Raw genomic sequence first — 20,189 nt, forward strand, 5'->3', positions numbered from 1 at the left:
CCGCCTCTTTAGCGGTCTTCGCACCACAGTGATAACGAACGACGTCCTCGCATTTTGGCACTTGGGGTTTTCTTTGAACTTTTTTTTCTCTCGCTTGAACTGTGAACCCATAAAACGCCGGAGATCTGTATAAAAACGCACAGGCGACATCACCTCCACTGATGTTTGTCCTCCCATATTGATGCCCTCGTCGAACTTCTGGAGGTGCCGGGATATCGGTAACTAAGATGGACCGGGATGGTGCTGTTGTCAAATTTTTATCCGAATGGAGCGTCTTGGATGCGGATCACGACTCGCATCACTCCACCTCCCCGGAGTCCCAGATTGATTCCCTGTGCTCCTCGCCGGAGATGTGCTGCTCAAGCGGAGACCAAGAGGTCGGCGATTTGTCTTTCAGCTGTACGCAGAGAGCGAGATCCGCGGCGCAGAGAACGGGCAAGTCAAAGATGTCTACGAGAAGGCGCATGAAGGCCAGCGAGAGAGAGAAGATGCGGATGAGGAGTCTGGCAGAGGCTCTGCATCAGCTCCGCGATTACCTGCCGCCGGATTACAGCAAGCGAGGACAGCCCCTGACCAAGATACAGACGCTCAAATACACCATCGAATACATCAATGCGCTTTCAGACATCCTCAGCCGTGCGTAACGATCGCGCGTGGATACCTTTTACGCATGGAGCGGCCTGTGAAATGGACATTTTATGAAGTTTACTTTCAGTTTACGGTGTTTTTTTTTGAAACCTCCTTTAGATAAATTAAACATTCGTTATTGGTTGTATATATTAGATTGAGATTTTTGTATATTGGACGCCCTTGATTTAGAGAATGATTTCAAGGTTTAATATTAGGGTGGTGTTTGTCCATTTGCGTTTGGTTTGCTAATGATCCAGCTGTTTAACTGTAGTTTTAACTTTTATAAAGGTTTAGCTGAACGTATCGAAGGGGGCATTCACATATTAACTCAGATAAATATCTTTCTTATTGACGTTTTATTTGTATTCATTTTAAATCGTGGCTTCAAAATATTCGAGCCCTATTGCTCTTTCCTAACAAGTTGACTTATTCAACTATTTACAATTGTGTTAAACGTATAAAGCAGAAATATTTTCCCAATAATGGACTTGTCCTATATCTGTAATAAATTTGTGTCACAATGAGTTGTTTGGACCTGTAAATTCATGAAGTGACGCGAGGACGAGGCGACATGAGAGGCCAATCAGAGCGCTGGAAAAACAAATAGGCGGGCCTCTAGCTTCAATTAACCAATCAGACACCAGTATTTTCTTTTTAAAGTTGGTGTGTATTCCACAGGTTTCCAAAGAAATCCCAGCCAGGGACGTAAGCTCGGCACGTTAATCTTTAGTTGTTAATCGCAGGAGGCACCCATAGAGACATGAGAGGTGAAGATAGAGGCGAGCCACTGGAAAAGGGCCCTCAACCAACTCCCATCTAATCACTACAATCAAACGTAGAATGTCCAGCTGCTCTCATGTCTTTGCTGTCATAACCTCCGGTAATTAGAATTAAGTGCCTGATATTTTCCTGTCAGACTGGGTCATGTCTCACTTGTATCTGAATTGTTAATAGGCATGGCCCTCAGGGACACCCACCTATGGGTCATCTTGGTTTTAGAGGGCACATGGCTGCTCTTATCAGAGTGTATCCATGAAGACAGGAGCCAGAAATCAAAATTAGGATTTGTATTTTTAAAATAAACATCTGGTCATTAATATTGTCTACTGATACTGAGAGAACTGCCCTATGTACATATGTAAAAAGAATGAAAAAGGGTTGAGTTCTGCATTTATTGGAAAACAAAAACATTACAGTAGCTGTAGTATATTGGCCATCTCAGCATAATTCCACACAATCACGTCACCCATTGCTGATTTCACTGGGCAGGCTTGTTTTCGGCAGGCTGATCGTTCCACATGGGTTCGAGGATGTGATCAGGAATCTTTTCCATGGTGGTCTGATAACATTAAACGTGCAATGAAAAAGTTTTAGACTTTAACATTCCAGATTTGAACATCTGAACTACCTGAATTGTGGCATAAGTGCGACTGACTTCCCAAACTTACCTTTGTCACCTCCATAGCAACACCTTCAGGGAGATTCCTCTCAATGTACTCCAGGTAAACCTGTGCTGTGCTGCCTGTAATGTGAGACAGCTACAAAGCACGACATTCTGGTCAATCATCAAACAGATGAAGACTGAGACAAAACCTGCAACTGTCTGGCTAAGCGCTACCTCATTACTAAGTGCTACCTCATTACCCAGAGAACCCAATCCCCACTCCTGGATCCTCACCTCAATGCATCGGTAGTGGGTCCTCATCTCATACTGGACCCTGTGTTTTTTAAAGATGTGAACCGACTTCAGAAGTGTGAGCCTCTCTATGTCCCTTTTAGGTTCATACCTGGCAGAGTAGAGAATCATAAAAAACCAGTGAGGGATGGAACACAAGGTCAATGCGACGCTGTTAAATCTGTTAAATTTCACTCACACGTTGTCGATTCTGAGACCGAGCCCGTTCGCGGCCATGGTGACAAAAAACTCGTAACTGTCCAACACGGCCCTGTCATGACCTTTAACCAACAGGGAAACCCTCTGAAACAGCGTGTCAGGCTCATCTGTGACAGTTATCTGCAAGAGACCAACAAGTGTCACACAGCACATTTATTTCCTATTCTAAGGAAGTTAAAGCAAAACCTGCTGATAGCTCACTGAAGAATGTCCAGTTGAAAACAATGCTGGAGCGTGGAAGGATGGACGAGGCCTGAAATCACAACCCATTTCCATATGTTATGCATATATGAGACAAAGCACAGGCTATTTTGTTCATTTTATTAAATTGTAACTAGACAATAACTGCAGTTATTTTAACCCTAGCATGTTGTGAGCGTTTAATTAGTTCCACCCTTATAATGGAGATGTACTGTCTACAGTTTATTCTGTGACGATTCCAGACATATAATTTAGTCGTGGATTTTACATAAGATCCTGGGACATTGCCACTGTTGTATTTGATCTGATACATTAAACCAGCCACAGATGACAACGTGCATTATGGATCAATAAACAAGTTCATGACTTCTTTACCTGATTCTGGGGCAGCATGTGAGACTTGAACAGGTCGTCGGAACTCCGAGATGCTGTAAAAATAGGCGTTTATGACATTTACTATATAACCACCATGGTGCCGCTCCATCATTGAGCCCTTAGAGACAATTCATGCTGATTTCTCCCGACGTACAAAGCAATTCTTAAGGACAATTCTACGTAAATATGGCACAAAAATCCAAACGTCATACCGAATGTGTGGCTCCACTAAGTATCCTTCCCAAAGAACACAACTGTCGTCTGAGCGCCATGGAGGCCGCCATGTTTTCGGGAGCCGTGAGGGGGGGGAGAGGGTTTTCTAGTGCTGCCCCCTGGCGGACGGGCGGTCTAAGTGTGCGGGAGTCGTTTTAGCCTTCGGCACCACTTTTAACCGTAACCGATTCTCTTTAGTAAGCTGCATCAGCTACTGGACGCAGCGACAGCGCAACCTTGTTAACTGAGATTAAAATGAGAGGAACGTGAAGCCTTTGATTGGCGTGAGGTCCGCTCATTTAATTGGCCTAGGTCACGTGTCTGTGACGTCACGCAGCCGCCCGGCCCTGCCACTGTTGTTCAGAGGCTGCAGCCGGTGGAAGCAGCAGCAGCAGCGGGCGAGCGGATCCGAGGTACCCGCTGCTCTCTTTGTTAAAGATTTCTCCCGGTTTCGATGTCGGCTCGGGCGATAACATGCTACCGCTGCGCTCTCCGCGCAATGAACGCGCGGATCTTCCGGAGACTCCCTGGCTGATATTTAAAATAGATGTATAATGGAATAAACAAACAGCTAATGTGTTAGCTTTAGCCTGTTAGCGGCGGATGTTGAGGCGATGGTGCTTCACGTTCAGTCAGCTTTAGCTCATCTGTTAGCCAGTTAGCTTGCACTTTATACTTTACAGGGGAAATAACGCTAAGTGGCGATGAAGGCCGTCGGCCCGAATCGACTTGCATCCTTGTAAAAAGGAGCGAAATCAGACTGTTGACAAGGTTTCCTCTGTGCAGCCAGCGGAGGTTTCGCTCTTGGTGTCGGTTAGCTTCGGCTAGCAGGTAGCTGTCGGTGACGGTGTCGGGGCTATTTTGTCTCAAACAGCATCTCAGTTGTCGGTGCGACGTATTATTATCCTAAACGTTCAAATGTAGGATAAACGTCTAATTTCTACCGTCGTGTTTCTTACGGTTACGGTATACGGAACAACTAATCCACATTTTAAGGGCTTTGTTATAGAGACTGTGGTTTTTATTTTATAACAACCGCTTGGGAAAGTCGATTATATATTCTGTCCTTCAAAGCCTGTCGGAATTAAATTATCTTTCAGTGCTGAATAGTCCATTTTAGTACTTTTGTTGTTACTGCTTATTAAAACCTGTAGAGGATAGACTGCGCTTTGGTACATTAGTTTTGTCTTCTTTTCTATGGAGTAAATGAGCCAGCATATTAAAAATAACATGAAGCTAAAGGTGATCTGATAACCTGTTTTATTCCATATACGCTCCTTCCTGATGTTTGTTTTGGTGTCGCCCGGTAGCCATTCATGGGACCTCGAGGCCAACTGGAGAGACAGGCTGGCTGACATGATGACGTTCCCTGGAGAACAGGCTCTCCAGCGGACTGGCAGCTGATGGAGAGGAGTCCCCCGCTCCTCTTACACGCCCGGCATGAAGAGGACACGGAGCTCAGAGGTTCCACACTGAACTGGACAGAGGCATTCTTATCAACTGGAAACACTGGGATGTTGCCCATGGGTTCTTTTTTGGGGTGGATGTTCCAAGCAGGCGGCCTCGGTTTGGAATCGGCTGCTGCGGCTTTCTAAAGAATTTCACGGTACCTTGAATCGACTCGGATGAGCAAATACACACCTCGAAATTGTGCCTTTTGTTCAGCAGACATGCGACCGCCGGCGTTGACCTCCAGCTCTTTTTGACCTGATTTTTGCGCAGCCGTACCCAGACAGCAGAGCCAGGAAACGTGAAAGAACTATGCACCATTGTCACACATCAAACATCGAGTCAGCGATCTCAGTGGAAGAGAGGCGGTAATAACAACGCAGCGCCTCTGAAGAGCCCCAGCCTCCCCCCCCCCCCCCCCCAGGCGGAGGGCTCAGAGGTCTGCAGAGATGTTCGCCGCCGTGGAGCACGGGCCGGTCATCTGCAGTGACTCCAACATCCTCTGCCTGTCTTGGAAGGGCCGCGTGCCCAAAAGCGAGAAGGAGAAACCGGTGTGCAGGAAGCGTTACTACGAGGAGGGCTGGCTCGCCACCGGCAACAGCAGGGGGGTGGTGGGGGTCACGTTCACCTCCAGCCACTGCAGGCGGGACCGACCCACTCCGCAGAGGGTCAACTTCAACCTGAGAGGACACAACAGCGAGGTGAGACGGAAGGATAATTCCTTCTTCAGGCTGTTTGTTCTTTTAATTTTCTGGATATAAAAAGGTCTTAACGGATGTTCTAGACGTCGCCTTCGAAGCTGACGGGTCTCGGACGCGTGTGAGGACGGCGCCCGGGCGTCTTCCCCAGCGCACGCTGGCGTTATTCCAACCTCACGTTATTAATGCCCTCGGCCTATTTATTTTGTCATTAGGAATGAGGGCTGAGTAATGTGGAAGTTTATTGAGTATATGAATATTGCCCTGGGATGGGACGCGGGCTGCTGGTTTATTGTGCGTTTCGTGGGTGTAGCCGCTGGTCGGACGGGGCAAGGCGCTGCGTCAGCGTTCCCTACGGCAGCCCCGGGAAGAGTGGATGAATCCCCGAGGCAGATCGACTGGAGCGCAGCAGAAATGTCATTTAACGCTGCCCACTTGATTGTGGTCCAAGCACAGACATTCACATTTAGGTGATTTGTTGCAGGTTTTAGAGCCTGAAGTCCAGATTAATAAAAAATGATTCCTCAAGGAATTTTCTAATTGAATCAGCCTCCTCCCCCCTTCCTGTTGTGATTCATCTTTTTGGCGTTGCCACGCTGCTCACCGCTTAGACCGGCAGCACTGTCAGCTGGTAACTGTGCGTCCACCTGAATCGGCTCATGCCGGAATTTTGGTCTTTGCAAGTTCTTCATCTGCGTGTTCAGATTTCTGAGGTCAGAAAGTGTGAGAAATGTGTAGAAGAGTAAAAATAAAGCAGCCAGACAAGAGGAAAACACAATTTGGAACTTCACCTTCAGGGTCCTGATGCTATTTCTGGTGTTTCTTTGTCAGTTGTGCCCCACTGTAACAAAACTAGACGTGGATGAAAGCAGGCGGATAGTTTAAGGTCCCCTCGTGTTTGTCAGCCTGTGGTTTTTATCCTCCTGGAAGTGACAGAATGCTGTCAAATTGTGATGTACAGGTTTCCTGAGGTCTTGGTGATAGATGGCTGTTGGCAGGAGAATCCAAGCCCAGACTCTGACGAGGCTTAAGGGCCGAACGTCAGAGTCTCTAATGGGCTCTAATCCACCGGAGATGGGCGATCCCATGGGACCGGTCCCTGTTTTTCAGAACCTACGTGAGCGGCACGGAGGATCATTTTATATCTCTTGAGTCAAAGAAGAGATAAATCTGCTGTTTATTGGCAGCAACGTGGCCACGGGGTTGTTCAGGTCTCCTCCTGCTCGTCAAGATGGACCAAACAGAAGAAGTTGGCCTTTAATAAATCCCACTTGTGCTTAATGGCTTCGCTGCTTGACAGGCCGTCCTTAAAAGCATCTTCTGCACTGGCTTTATTAGTCCATATCTCACGTAGATGGTCTGTGCTGGGACCATCCACGTCCTCCCCGGGTTTTAAAAATAAGAGACTTAAAGAGGAAGAAGACATTAAATGAATTGTCTGTCCATCTTAAAGCAGAGCCAAACAATTGACTTTGATTTGAGTGGAATACATCATTGCTGCTTCTACAACACAGACCGGACAGATGGAATAAAGGCGTTGCTGTTTAACGGGCTGTGGCGGCGCCGTTCTTGCCACTTTCCTCAGGTTTAACAGTGCATCCTCTGCTCCTGTTCTGTTATCTCAGTAGTTCTGTCCAGCTCCTCTTCCTCCTCTTATTTTGGACTCGTCTCCTTTCTCGTCTCCTTCAAACTCTCCTGCCTGTCCTTAGCGGACCTCTTAAAATCCCAGGCTTTGTGGAGGGCTTCCTCCATGACCCCTTCGCTGCAGTAAGGTCATCTTTTAAATCTTTTTACTGGAGATGGCCTTGTGCTAATCCTCCCTTGGAGACGAGGTGTTGCGTAACAGTCAAGCCCCGTGCTTCCTGCGGTCCAGGTGTATTCGTCTGCTAACTCTTGACACGTGTGTTTTCTTTTTAATGGTCCGTGTTACGCTGCTTGTGCTTTGCTCATGCCACCAAAGTGACATTTTTCCTTCACTCGTCTCTAAATATGGTCCAGTTTAATTACTGCGACGCCAACAAAGGCAGAAATACGCCACAACTAAGGTGCATGTGGACCGCACACGCGTCACGCCATCGATCTATGGTTCAGTTTTATGTCCGGCGTCATAAGCCGCATACGGGGGTGCTTCCAATCCAACAGTTCCACGGTGACATTGCACAAACCCAATGTCGCCTCACTTCTGCTGACTCCGGTGGAACCCGACGCCGTCCGCTAATTTGATTGGTCCGCTCAGCTCCTGGTCGTCAGCCCATGACAGGAGTTTCACCTGGCACATTGGACCCGCGTACGTTTCCCTGCACACACGTGCTTTTCTTGCTATTTCTTTAAATCCAGATCGTGTCTCGAGTCCATGTGACGCCTGATCTGCCCGATGGTTGCATCACAACGACGTCCCCTCGTGGAACCAGCTTGCATTAATCTCTTCACTGAGCTAAATTTATGCAGACAGATTATTCTCACCTCTGTGATGCTGTGGTTAAACGTGCACTTCAGAGCGCGTAAGATGTGTAAATCCTCTGATGAATCCTGTGTACAGTTTGGCTAATGTCTACAGACGTAAACTGCCAAGGCTGCATGGGTTTCTTTAGCCATGTACAGTGGAGATTCTAGCTAATTTGATGCCTTATGATTTCAATGGGCAGAGCAGAATTAGCTTCTTCATTAGCATCTCGTGGAAAATCCATTTAGCTTATTGGAGGTTGCAGGCGGAGTAGGAGAGCACAGACATCTGGCTGCTTTGTGGTGAGAGAGTGCAGTTGTCTGGCGAGACCCGCGGATTGTTTCAGCATCTTTTAAAAAAATAAATAAATAAAAACAGCCCAGCAACAGTTAGAATCTCTTCGTATCGTGGCTCCTGCAGCTCAGACTAGGACACTCGTGTGAGCAAAAACATGGCAGGTGGCTCCCAGGACACCGGGTTGCCGTGTGAGTCAGGAGAATCCTACTCATAGTGTGGAGTGCTGCACAAGGGTCATGCTTAAAGTGATGTTTGTGGATCCTCTGCTTTAGACAAAGATAATAAGAGCGCAAGATAAGCAGAGCCGGGGCTGGCGCAGCTATAGCCGAGTCACATATAGCAATATTCAAATATCTCAGTGGTCTGCTTGCATATTTTATGTTTACTACCACTTTTGGCCGATACTGAGCTCAAAATGATGAGACTGAGACCGATAATCGCTTCCCTGGACAAGAAGACGGTGTTTTTGGAAGCAGGACACCTCGGGGGGGCGAGCGGTGGTAGATCAGGCTGTTGAGAGCTTGGCTGAGAAGCAGAGGGTTCTTGGTTTGAGCCCCAGAGCAGACCAAAGATGGAAGGTGTTCTTGTAGTAGGAGGAGGTGCCAGAACACCTTCAGAGCACCGCCCAGGTACCGTTGAGCAAGGTACCGAACCCACACATGCTCAAATAGGGCCCTGCAATGAACTGGTGACCCAACCAGGGGCGGACCTGCCTTCACCCTTTGTGTCCCCTCCCCGTGACACTGAAAGGATAAAGCGGTTAAGAAGAGGAGACACCTGGGGTGGGGGGGGGGGGTATTGTGCGGTGGAAGACTGATCTGTTGGGCTTGCTAAGCCCTGCTAAGACCAGCCCCGTGTTGTGTGGAGAGCATGTACCGCCCACGTGCCTCCCTCGGAGCGATGCTCTCTGCTCGGGATTATTCCTCCTGGAATAGGCTGAGTCACGCTACACGAGACGAGGCGCGGCGTATGGATACACGCTCTGCATCCCTACCATCAACAACGGTTGCACCTAATTTCCACTTTAATTTAAGAGCATTTTAGTGTCGACTACTCTCCTATGGGCAGCATTTTGTGCGTAACTCCTATTATTATGTTTTCTCCACTTTGCCACAAACAGTTCTTTGCAGTTTAACAAGAACAAGCAGAAGAGATGAACTCTAAATACCTGCGTTTACACAACACAGCCTGGAATATTCCTACGTGCTGCTAACCCCGCTAACTGTTCATCGTTCATTCCTTTCCCGCGCACCCATCAGGTGGTGTTGGTGCGATGGAACGAGCCCTTCCAGAAACTGGCCACTTGCGATACAGACGGAGGAATATTTGTTTGGATTCAGTATGAGGGTCGTTGGTCTGTGGAGCTGGTTAATGACCGTGGAGCACAGGTGGGATACACAGCGTTCCACATAAACGCAAACATGGGACAGGGCAGCCATCGCGCTCACGAGTCCGCTTCCTTTTCAGGTGAGTGACTTCACTTGGTCCCACGATGGCACTCAGGCTCTCATCTCCTACCGTGATGGGTTTGTCTTGGTGGGGTCCGTCAGCGGGCAGAGGCACTGGTCCTCTGAGATCAACCTGGAAAGCCAGATCACCTGTGGAATCTGGACTCCTGACGACCAGCAGGTACTTTATTGAGTGAGATGCATGGAGCATGGTTACGGATTTCCAGGCGTTGTTAATTCTTACGTATTGTTAAATTCTGTTAAAATGAATGATCGACTGCATATATAACGAGCCTCTTCTGACCTCTTTATTGGCCCTTTTCCATGAATTCCTCATCATTTGTCTTGTCTAACCGCCCTGGCCTGTGGGTGTGTAGGTGTTATTTGGTACTGCGGACGGACAGGTGATAGTGATGGACTGCCACGGTCGTATGTTGGCCCACATTCTGCTGCATGAGTCGGACGGCATCGTCAGCATGTCCTGGAACTGTCCCAGTTTCCTGGTGGAGGACAGCAGTGAGAGTGACATGGACTCTGACGATTACTCGCTACCACAAGGTGAGTGCTTATTTATATTTAGTGGTAAAAACTGATCACAGCACATTACCGTAAACTATATAGCGGTTCCTGTGTTTTGCTTTTCCAAATCACCTGTTACCCTGGAGTCAAAAATAATAAAAATAAGCGGCAGTAACAGATCATTCTGACTGGTTAATTAATTCACTGTTATTAACTAATCCATGAATGGAGCGTAGTCACACCTGCGTTAGCAACATTCCCCACTCACCAACCCACACACTGGGCTTATTTGGTTTCTTCCAGTTTGTCTTTTTTGTCTCATTTTCTCTTGGGTGTAATTAATCCCAGTTGGTGGAGGGCTGTTCTATTTTTGTCTCCTCCCTTCACCGTGGGCAAAATGGTTAACCTAAACAGCGCCCGCCTCGGCTGGAGCGCTAATTGTGCCCTAACGCACCAACGAAACCAGTCAGCAGAAATCAATGAACGCCAGTAGAAACTTGAGTGAGACGCGAGGCTGCCCCGTCCTTACAGAACGATGACAATGACGCAGTCGTCCATTTTCCATCTTCTGTCTTTGAATCAGTGCACAGCCAGAAACCACTGCTGACGGTGGGCTTCACCTCTGGAGACATCAGCCTCATGAACAACTACGACGACCTCTCGCCCACCCTCATCCGTACTGGTCTCAAAGGTGCGTGGGCCGATTTCCTTCTCCCAACGCCTGCTGCCTGCTTCGCCCCCTGGTAACGTGTTTGTTTTCCTGTAGATGTGGTTGTGCAGTGGTGCTCCCAGGGCGACCTGCTCGCAGTGGCAGGGATGGAGAGGAGCCTCCTCCCACCTGACCCCTCCTCTCCTCCCCCCATCAGGAATGCCACCGTCAAATTCTACAACGTCCGGGGCGAACACATTTATAGCTTGGACACACCAGCACAAGTAAATATTCTCAGAAACCTCATTATTACCTCATTATCAAGCTTATTATATTAAGCTTGATGTTAACGCTGGTTGTTTTCAACCCTTTTTGACGCTGTCGCTGCAGCGCCCCATCACCACCCTGTGCTGGGGTCACAGGGACTCGCGCCTCTTCCTGGCCTCTGGTCCCGCGCTGTACATTTTGCGGGTGGAGCACCGCGTCGCCAGCCTGCAGCTGCTCTGCCAGCAGGGAATCGCAACTGCGGTGAAGGAGGAAAAAGACGTGGCCAAGCTGACGATGCCGTCGCGGCTCGGGTCTTACGTCACCGCTGCGTTCGTCACCACGATCAAGGTGAGTGGGTGCGGGCTTTAGGGGGAGTCGGGGCTCTAGTTCAGGGGTGGGCAAACATTTTGATTCGTGGGCCACAATGGGTTCTAACATTTGACAAAGGGGCCGGACCAGGAGCAGATGGATGGATGGAGTGCTTTGGTAACCTCACCTCATTGGAGAAAAAATACACATCTTGGGATATGGAGAAAACATGTGCTTTAATTTCAAATGAAAATGAAGAGAAGCATTACAACAAAATATCTGACTTTGGAATGAGTCTTAAAACACTTAAAATCAAATGAATAAAATGTGCCTTTTTAAAAAAAATCAATAACCATTTCTATTTTAAAGCACTGAAAGTTCTGTTATCCTTCAGGATATCACCATCTCTCTCCTCCTGACTGTCTTTTTTCTAGTGGGAAAACACCAGAATTGCAGTGAAAATTTAACATTAACAAGGTTTATTCATTTAATTTTTCAAGTTTGGCGGGCCGGATTAAAACGTTTAACGGGCCGCGTGTGGCCCCCGGGCCTTAGTTTGCCCATGCCTGCTCTAGTTTGTTTGTAGCGCTGTGCGTACGAACTCCGTTTTATCTTTCCAGCCTCCCGTCCCAGATCCCAACAACATGCGTGATTTTGTGAGCTACCCAAACGCTGGAAACGAGCGTCTCCACTGTACCATGAAGCGTACCGAGGATAACCCTGAAGTGGGGAGCCCCTGCTACACTCTGTACCTCGAGTACATGGGTGGACTGGTGCCTATCCTCAAAGGCCGACGAATAAGCAAACTGCGTCCAGAGTTTGTCATCATGGACCCTAAGACAGATGGGAAAACAGGTAAAAATTAAAATAAAAAAAAGCTTTGTTATTGAAGTAAATTCTGTTTTAAGCGAGCTAACTGTAATAGGCTAATAAAGTGATTAAACTGTCTTCTAAATTGTGATGTTGAAAGTGCAAGATTGTTTTAGTTCTACGAGGTTGGTCCCATGTCCATTAAAAGCGGCTAAATGGATTTAAACAAATCATTCTGGAACCTCTCCCAAAATGAGAGATGAAAGAAGTCGTGGAACGGTTCCAGCCCATCAACACTGTAATGTCCATTTAATTAATTAGCCTGGCCTAAATTTCAGGAGCAGTGCTCCACATCTTCTATGAAGAGAAGAAGCTGAAACTGCAGAAAGGTTATCATGGACTTAAAAGTGCTTCTTGGGTTTTCTGTACGAATTAGCCTGCTTTCTTATAGTTTTGCTTCATTGTAATAATAAACTTGCATTGCTACTTGATACTTGGAACTTTATTAACATAAAATGCACTTTTGTGTCTTCAGACGAGATATATGGTAGCAGCCTGATATCTGCCATGATTGACAGCTGTAATTGCTCAGACTCCAGTGACATCGAGCTCAGTGATGACTGGGTTGGAAAGAAATCTCCCAAGATATCAAGAGGCAGCAAGTCCCCCAAACTCCCCAGGTAACCAAATGTCTAATCGGTGTTTGTCTGTGTGTTGTACTGTTACCAAGTAAGGCCCAAAATACACATTTGACTAGCGCAGAGAGGACATTCTGGCAGCTCCTCAACACTTCAATGCTCCGTTTGTGGGTTTGGTTTTAATCTAAAGGGTAGAATTTGGTGCAGGTGTCTGCAGGTAAGGAGCTGGGTTACTCATTATGTCTCACAGATGTAGAAGTGCATGTGTGTGTCTGTGAAACGTTAATTAAACCTTATTGGGGTGTCTGTGCACAGTAAAGGCAGCGCCGCCCTTGTATGCATTTAAGTGTTGATTAGTAAAAGTGTGATCATCAGTCATAACAGAAGAGACTAGAATATGGACACATTTGATTTTGATGCTGGGTGAACTGCTCCCGTTGATCTCTAGCAGTTCCACGTGCAGGTCTGTCTCGGCGAGTCCTCCCACTCCCCCGTGGAGCCTCTACTGGCCACCATTAGTAGCAGCCAGACTTCATATGGGTTAATGGAGAAATGCTCCTCTGCACTAATGAGCACGTGTCCATTACAGTGTTGATGCTTAAGTTACTTAGTTATTCCTCCCAAATTAACATACTTATCAGTCCTTGTTAAATGTTGTGCTCTTGCTTCGGTTCACTGCATGCCTAAACCACCTTTCTCATCTGCCTACCTTCTCTGTAGAGACTTAGTTTGTCCCTTTACCAACAGGATCAACATCGATCCCAGAAAATCACCCAAGCTTTCTCGTGCTACGCAAGAGATCTCCAGGTCACCACGGTTACCTATACGAAAACCTTCAATTGGGTCGCCCAGTCTAACTCGGAGGGAATTTCCTCTAGATGATATCACTCAGGTACAGAAGGAGGCGAAGTTTTCATTTTCATTAACTGGAGAAAAAGAGGGAGAAATTAATCTCTTCGTTTGGGCTTTTTAGCAAAATTACCTTGCTCAGGTCACATCCAATATCTGGGGGACAAAGTTCAAGATTGTGGGACTGGCCACATTCCTGCCAGCTAATCTCGGTGCAGGTAATCAGCCTTGAACCTTCAGTCATGACAGACTCACACAGTTGCTTCAGTTTTGCCTCTCCTGTGTGTTTTAACCCGTTTCTCTGCTCTTAGTCATCTATAAGACGAGCCTCCTCCATCTGCAGCCTCGGCAGATGACCATCTACCTCCCAGAGGTGCGTAAGATCTCCATGGACTGCATCAACCTGCCCGTCTTCAGCCCCAATGTCTTCAGTGAAGATGAGGACGATCTGCCTGTCACAGGCCCTGCTGGCGGTGCTGACGACAACCCGCCGTGCACCGTCAACATACCTATAGCCCCCATTCATAGTCCCGCCCAGGCAATGTCCCCTGCCCAGAACATCGGTCTGGTCCAGTCACTTCTAGCCAATCAGAATGTTCAGCTGGATGTTCTAACAAATCCAGCGACAAACCCTGCTGGAGCATCTGCTGGGCCAGACCAAAGTCAGGACGCCATCCTGACAGCCCAGTACACAGTTCCCACCAGGTATTCCAGTCCTGGGCAGGTCATCTTCGGAGGACTGGAAATCGGTCGCCTAATGGTGGGACCGCCTCCCTCTCATCATCCTTCACAGCAACAACAGTCGGCTCATCACCAGCAGCAACACCAACAGCATCACCAACAGATGCAGCAGCTTCAGCAGCAGCAGCAACAGATGCAGCAGCTCCAGCAGCAGCAGCAGCAGCAGCAACAGATGCAGCAGCTCCAGCAGCAGCAGCAGCAGCAGCAACAGATGCAGCAGCTCCAGCAGCAGCAGCTCCAGCAGCAACAGTTATTACAGCAGCAACATTTACAACAGCAGCTTCAGCAGCAGCACCTTCAGCAGCAGTTCCAACACATGCAGCAGCAGCAACAACACTTACAGCAGCAGCAAATGCAACAGCAGCAACAACAACAGCAGCAGCAGCAGCAGCAGCAGCAGCAGCAGCACAGCCATCAACTTCAACAGCTCCACATTCAAATCCCTGTTTCCTCTCTGCCATCAGGACAGACTTCAGGTGGAGCCATGCACCAGCTCCAGCCCGGAGCGCTGCAAATCCAAATCCCCCATCCGCCTGCAGATTTGGTGGTTGAGAGGGCGCTGGGGGGTGAACACTTGCTGAAGATCAAAAATACGCGCTCCACTCCGCAGCTGGCCGAGGCCGATACTGTCGTCTTCAGTGCTCCATTAGAACTTAGTAAAATGAACCCCCCACCCCCGTACCCGGGGACAGTCGCTGCTGCGGTGGCTGCTGCGGCCGCTGCGTCGGCATCGGCTGCTGCGGCAGCTTCCAATCCTGCATCTGGAGCCGTTGGGAGCACCGGGGGGACCCCTCCCCCTGGTGAGGTCTGCATGAAGAAGGGAGAATTCTCACTTTATCCTTCAGGACAGCAACAAGCACAGTACCCCACACCTCTGGGGTATGAGAGGATAACCACATTTGACAGTAGTGGGAACGTGGAGGAAGTGTGCCGTCCCCGGACACGCCTCGTCTGCAATCAGAATGTCTACGCACTCCAGGGACCCGGCAGTTCTGCTACTCTCAGGGTCACGTCATCCTCATCATCGACGTCCTCCTCTTCGGCTGACAAAAAAATCCAGCTTCCCTACACCTCCGCCACCCTCAACAGACTCACTGCACCCCGCTACTCCATACCCATTGGAGACCCGCCCCCGTACCCCGATCCGGCCAATCAGAACAGTGCCGTTATCAGGAGTTCTGGACAGAGGCTCGACAGCAATCTGATCCACGCTGCTCTCAGGAGGAATAGCCGAGAGGCTGCTCTCAAAGTTTCCCAGATGTCCGAACCACCCAGACCACTGCCCCCCAAGGCTAAAAACAGTAATACACTAGCATCTTCATTCCACCAGAGGGCGCCAACGGCCTTATATACATGCAGCCAGTGTAGCAGCGCGTCCAGTGTTGCAGGCAGTGCCCCAGGGAGTGCCAATGGGATAGCAGGAGGGACTATTATCAGGCAGGACTTTCCTCCGGGGAACGGAGCACCACACAGCACCGTTATAATTCACTCCAACAGCGGTCCACCTCTGCCCTCCCAGTCAACTTACAATCTGCTGAGCTCTCTCGAAGGATCTGTGGCTGCACCGAGTAGCAGAGAACGAAGTGATTATGTCAATTCAGCATTCAGTGAGGACGAATCTCTTAATCAATCGCTGAGGCATTTGGCGCTAGGAGGAAGCGATGCCTCTGGGTTAGTTGTCAAACGGCCACCACCTTATCAGTGGGACCCAACCGCCTCGGACGAGGTGTGGGTGCCTCAGGAACGGACCGCAACTCTGAATCTTGGACCCCATAAACCACCTCCACTTATTCTTAGTTCATCTCAGCACTTGGATGTGTCCAGATTGCCTTTTGTCCTCTCTCCCAAGTCCCCCACAAGCCCTAATGCCACCTCACTTCAAGCGTCGGCAGCACCTACGGGTTACCAGGTTTCTCTCCAGTACCCTTCAACAGCTGCCTATTCTGGAGTCCAACTTCATCCCATTCAAGGGTCTCCACATCCCTGTTCTCCTAAAGAAGTCGTGGCATCAGTGCCCTTCTCACAGCAGGATGCCACCATTGTGCTACCACAAAGTTACTCTGCAAATCTGGCAAACCTAGCCTGCTGTCCCCTCCCACCCATGTATCCAGGAGGGAGTGCCTGTGCTGGGCTTCCCATCCCCCCCGTTACCCTTCACACTCCCTGGGGAACATATAACTCTTGCCCACCAAAACCGCCTCCTCCAGTGCCACTACCACCAAAAGCCTCCCAGTTGGCAGCAGAGAAAAATGTCGTCTCGCCGCCGCCGCCGCCGCCACCCCCTCCGCCACCCCCACCAGCAGAGCTGCCAGGTCACGCGGGACTGCAAGAAGCTATGGCAGAGGCTGGGGAGGGCTTTCAGGAGGTGCTGTCTTTAACCGAGAGTCCCGTGCCCCAGCGGTCCGAGAAACTCAGCAAGAAGCATCGCAAGCGGCTGGACGGGCGCTCGGACGAGCCGCTAGCTGAGGGCAGCAAGTCGAAAAAAGAGGGCAGGGCGATGGGCGATTTCAACTCGCTCATCTCTAGTCCTCGGCTGGGAGGACGAGACAAGAAGAAGCTGAAGGGCCAAAAAGAGCAACAGTTGAAGGCCAAAAAGATAAACAAAGCCCCTGCCAACAGTGAGTTCCAAGACAGCTCAGAAAGCGAGCCGGAGCTGTTCATCAGCGGGGACGAGCTGCTCAACCAGTGCCAGAGCGCCAAGAAGGGCTGGAAGAGCAAGAGGAACCTGAGGGCCGCGAGTGAACTGGATGAGATTAGGTGCCGAAAGTCCAATGAGAAGGAGGACAGGGGGCTGGGCAACCAGGGCTTCGTGTACGTCATGGCCAACAAACAGCCGCTGTGGAACGAGGCCACGCAGGTCTACCAGCTGGACTTCGGGGGCCGCGTCACCCAGGAGTCTGCCAAGAACTTTCAAATCGAACTGGAGGGCAGACAGGTAGGTCTCCCGGTGCCATGGCATATGGACATTTGGAGGTTTTACTCATCGCTTCTCTTTGTGTGCTTACCTGCGCAGGTGATGCAGTTCGGCAGGATCGACGGCAACGCCTACATCCTGGACTTCCAGTACCCCTTCTCGGCCGTACAGGCCTTCGCAGTGGCTTTAGCGAATGTTACCCAACGCCTCAAATGACCTGCCCCTGCTCTACCTACCCCGAGTTATATCTGGGATTCTAATGCAATCTTGAAGTGGCATTTCTTACGAGTGAGATTATCGGGGGGTTTTGGACATTTGAGCGAAGATTAGCCCGAGTCCTTAAAGGGACCGATGGAATTTTGCTGCACTACAAAATGCTGCCACTAAAGTCGGTGCAATAAGCGTCGGCTGGATTTGCCAGTCGGGCCCTCGGACGTGTTCGATCGGCGGCGATGCACACGGGGCCAAAGAGCTTAGATTTGGTAATCATCATGCAAATAAATGCTGCTTTAGCTAGAAGAAACTGAGAGGCGAGATAGCTGATTTGGCTCAGTGAAAGGAGGAGTACAGTTTTCAGGACAGGCAGCAGTAATACTTGAAAACTACACTCTGGAGGTGTATTTCCCCAGGGAGCACAGGTACTACTGGGCACTGAAATCTATTGCTGTACACAAACGTCAGTGAAACAGTTACCACGGTAACTACAGCTCTTGCTTTTAAGCTTGTGTTGAATGACTGAACCTGGTGAAGGCCTGCGGGGTCTCCAGCTTTGAGTTTAGGTTTTTTTTTTCTCCCGCCATTCCTTAAGTTACTCGGCCCGTCGGCCGGAATCGAGACTTTTACCTACAACCTTTTTGAAGCACTAATTAGAGGTCGCGTTTCGCATTTTAAGCTGTAACCGGTGTTTCGCTGTTGGGATGTTCGTAGAGTAGATATAAATGGGGTCGCCTGCAGTTTTCCCACATCGTTTCCTGGGAATTTGAAGGACGGAGATTATTTATGATTTGATCACGCGATGCGTATTTTAACATCTGTGTCATCGTTCGCACCCTTTTTACCTCCTTTATGTGGGAGAGCGTTTCTGAACTCGAGCACCTGCACGATTAAGGGCAGGAAATGAAGTCACCGAGGGCTGAAGGGAAGAACTCTCGACAGGAAGTGATGTATCAGCTGGTGTCACTTCTGTGAAGTGAGCTCGTTGTGCGAAGGGGGTGTGGCCTGTCCCAGGTTCCTGACAAACACGCTGAACATGTTGGCGAGGTACACGAAATATTTTTATATATTTCACCTCTACCATTTCATACTCCCTTCAGAGGACATGTAAATACACTCAGTCGTATATGTAAATGTTGTGAAGACGCGTGATGTAGTTTTACACCTGTCTCCACTGTTTTAAGTGTAATAACAGGTGTGGGGAACAGACCTGTAAGAGACTCGGCTACAAAAAAAAAGGTCAATGGAATTAAAATTCTCACTGAGTTGTGAAGTCAAAGCACCTGTGAAGAAGGATGAAGGTGTTAAAATGTTTGTTGTAGATAATTATTGGAATCATGTTTTGGCCAGTCACACTCAAGGAAAATTTGAGCTGATCGCAAAACATAAGTAGCTTATTAAACTGTTTGCAAGTGTCTTGGGGAGCTGGTATTTGTTTTAATCTGTAAAATGTTAACATTTGGGTTTAATGAACAGATTTAATTGTTCATGCGGTCACTTCTAATATCTGTGCCAAAATCTGCATTTCGTGAAATTCATTGGTGGAAAACTAAACCTTTAGGGAAGGTTTTTCCTGATTAAAGGGTCATTTTGGACCCTTGCTCTTTCAGCTCTTTCAGGCTTGGCGCGATAATTGTGCGACGCCGTCGTTGTGTTTGCATATCACGGGATGCACGTCTGAGGAGGGGTCGAGGTGACAAGTACGGTTACTGAAACCGTGAGTAACACGACATCATGTCTTAGTCTGATTTAGTTGTGCAATACTTTCTAAGGGAGGAAAAACAACCGTTTCATTCATCGCGCTTAACCTCAGATCAACGGCATTCTGTTCCTTCTGCATCTCATTTGTAGCTTTTTATTTATAGGACGGTTTCCTATAGGAGGTGTTAGCTTCTAGACATACTATGTATTGTGGAATTTTCCTCAACAGGTCATGGATGGGGGGGGGGTTGCGAGCGTGGCCCAGGTTATGAGGTGCGATGTGAGGGGGGGGGGGGGGGGGGGGGGGGGTCGGTAGAGGAGGTTTATTTTCCTGTGTTTTGTGAAAATTGCAGTGGATGGAAAAGTTGTGAATGAGTAAGTGCCCAGTTTAGCGTAGTAAGTAGACTAGTTGTGTAGAATGTAACTGTTCAAGTCGAGGTGTGTCTGTGTTCCACTGTGCAGTCGACCAATCCCATCAGTGTTCTCTTTAAACCCGTGAGGCCGTGGCTCCTGGATCGAAAACACTTTAAAATTAAAATTTAGAGTTCACAATGCACCGAATTTTATGTTCTGAATTGCCTATGTAATTAGGGTTTAAGGATTTACTTTTAACTGAAACCAGGTGTAGATAGTGTAGAATTTGACTTTTGTTTAGCAACAAAAAGAAAATGTGTGCTTTGTATTTGTAGACTTCAATGACAAAAACACTTGAAAAGAAGAGTGACTTGGTGACTGAACGTTTTTAGTGAATGGATAGTAAGGCATGCCATGTAAATTATTTTATAATTGTATATGTCACGCATCTTTTGAATAAAATGTCATTGTTTCAGATGAGTGGTTGCGTTTGTGTTAAAACATCATCTCTTCACAGTTAGTTCGTAGTGCGCTCGGTGACGTCACTCCGCAGTGACTCTGTCCGTGGTGCTGAAGC

At 48.5% G+C, this 20,189-nt stretch overlaps 3 protein-coding genes across 4 annotated transcripts; 2 read left to right on the top strand and 1 right to left on the bottom strand.

Moving 5' to 3' along the window:
• Positions 1-227: 227 nt before the first annotated feature.
• On the top strand, positions 228-644 carry msgn1 (mesogenin 1). The gene has a single exon (XM_029850016.1). The coding sequence runs from the start codon at positions 228-230 to the stop codon at positions 642-644; it is 417 nt and encodes a 138-aa protein (XP_029705876.1).
• A 1,141-nt stretch (positions 645-1,785) lies between these two features.
• mrps10 (mitochondrial ribosomal protein S10) lies at positions 1,786-3,518 on the bottom strand. Of its 2 annotated transcripts, none has more exons than XM_011617644.2 (7): positions 3,313-3,518; positions 3,101-3,153; positions 2,711-2,777; positions 2,505-2,644; positions 2,309-2,417; positions 2,079-2,168; positions 1,786-1,969 (listed from the first exon to the last, which is right to left on the bottom strand). In XM_011617644.2, the coding sequence occupies exons 1-7, from the start codon at positions 3,382-3,384 to the stop codon at positions 1,889-1,891; spliced, it is 612 nt and encodes a 203-aa protein (XP_011615946.1). In that variant the 5' UTR covers positions 3,385-3,518; the 3' UTR covers positions 1,786-1,888. The 2 variants fall into 2 exon arrangements, with proteins under 2 accessions (XP_011615946.1, XP_011615947.1); XM_011617645.2 differs by having other exon boundaries at positions 2,726-2,777; positions 3,313-3,493.
• A 98-nt stretch (positions 3,519-3,616) lies between these two features.
• On the top strand, positions 3,617-20,090 carry tulp4a (TUB like protein 4a). Its single transcript, XM_029849128.1, has 15 exons — positions 3,617-3,726; positions 4,624-5,463; positions 9,460-9,588; positions 9,668-9,829; positions 10,026-10,206; positions 10,751-10,858; positions 10,934-11,100; positions 11,207-11,431; positions 12,013-12,247; positions 12,738-12,882; positions 13,588-13,732; positions 13,814-13,907; positions 14,001-14,463; positions 14,944-17,365; positions 17,444-20,090. The coding sequence occupies exons 2-15, from the start codon at positions 5,212-5,214 to the stop codon at positions 17,558-17,560; spliced, it is 4,845 nt and encodes a 1,614-aa protein (XP_029704988.1). The 5' UTR covers positions 3,617-3,726; positions 4,624-5,211; the 3' UTR covers positions 17,561-20,090.
• Positions 20,091-20,189: the final 99 nt, after the last annotated feature.

This window comes from Takifugu rubripes, chromosome 16 (assembly GCF_901000725.2).
Source record: "Takifugu rubripes chromosome 16, fTakRub1.2, whole genome shotgun sequence".
NCBI classification, from domain to species: Eukaryota; Metazoa; Chordata; class Actinopteri; order Tetraodontiformes; family Tetraodontidae; genus Takifugu; species Takifugu rubripes.

What these genes read in the sequence shown, in the direction of transcription:
- msgn1 (XM_029850016.1), top strand. Translation starts at nt 228, where the DNA reads ATGGACCGGGATGGTGCTGTTGTCAAATTTTTATCCGAATGGAGCGTC.
- mrps10 (XM_011617644.2), bottom strand. Translation starts at nt 3,384, where the DNA reads ATGGCGGCCTCCATGGCGCTCAGACGACAGTTGTGTTCTTTGGGAAGG. An exon ending in TTAGTGGAGCCACACATTCG is followed by an intron (nt 3,154 to 3,312) that starts GTATGACGTTTG and finishes CTATTTTTACAG; the next exon opens with CATCTCGGAGTTCCGACGAC. An exon ending in TTGCTATGGAGGTGACAAAG is followed by an intron (nt 1,970 to 2,078) that starts GTAAGTTTGGGA and finishes TAATGTTATCAG; the next exon opens with ACCACCATGGAAAAGATTCC.
- tulp4a (XM_029849128.1), top strand. Translation starts at nt 5,212, where the DNA reads ATGTTCGCCGCCGTGGAGCACGGGCCGGTCATCTGCAGTGACTCCAAC. An exon ending in CATCCGTACTGGTCTCAAAG is followed by an intron (nt 10,859 to 10,933) that starts GTGCGTGGGCCG and finishes GTTTTCCTGTAG; the next exon opens with ATGTGGTTGTGCAGTGGTGC. An exon ending in GCTTGGACACACCAGCACAA is followed by an intron (nt 11,101 to 11,206) that starts GTAAATATTCTC and finishes CTGTCGCTGCAG; the next exon opens with CGCCCCATCACCACCCTGTG.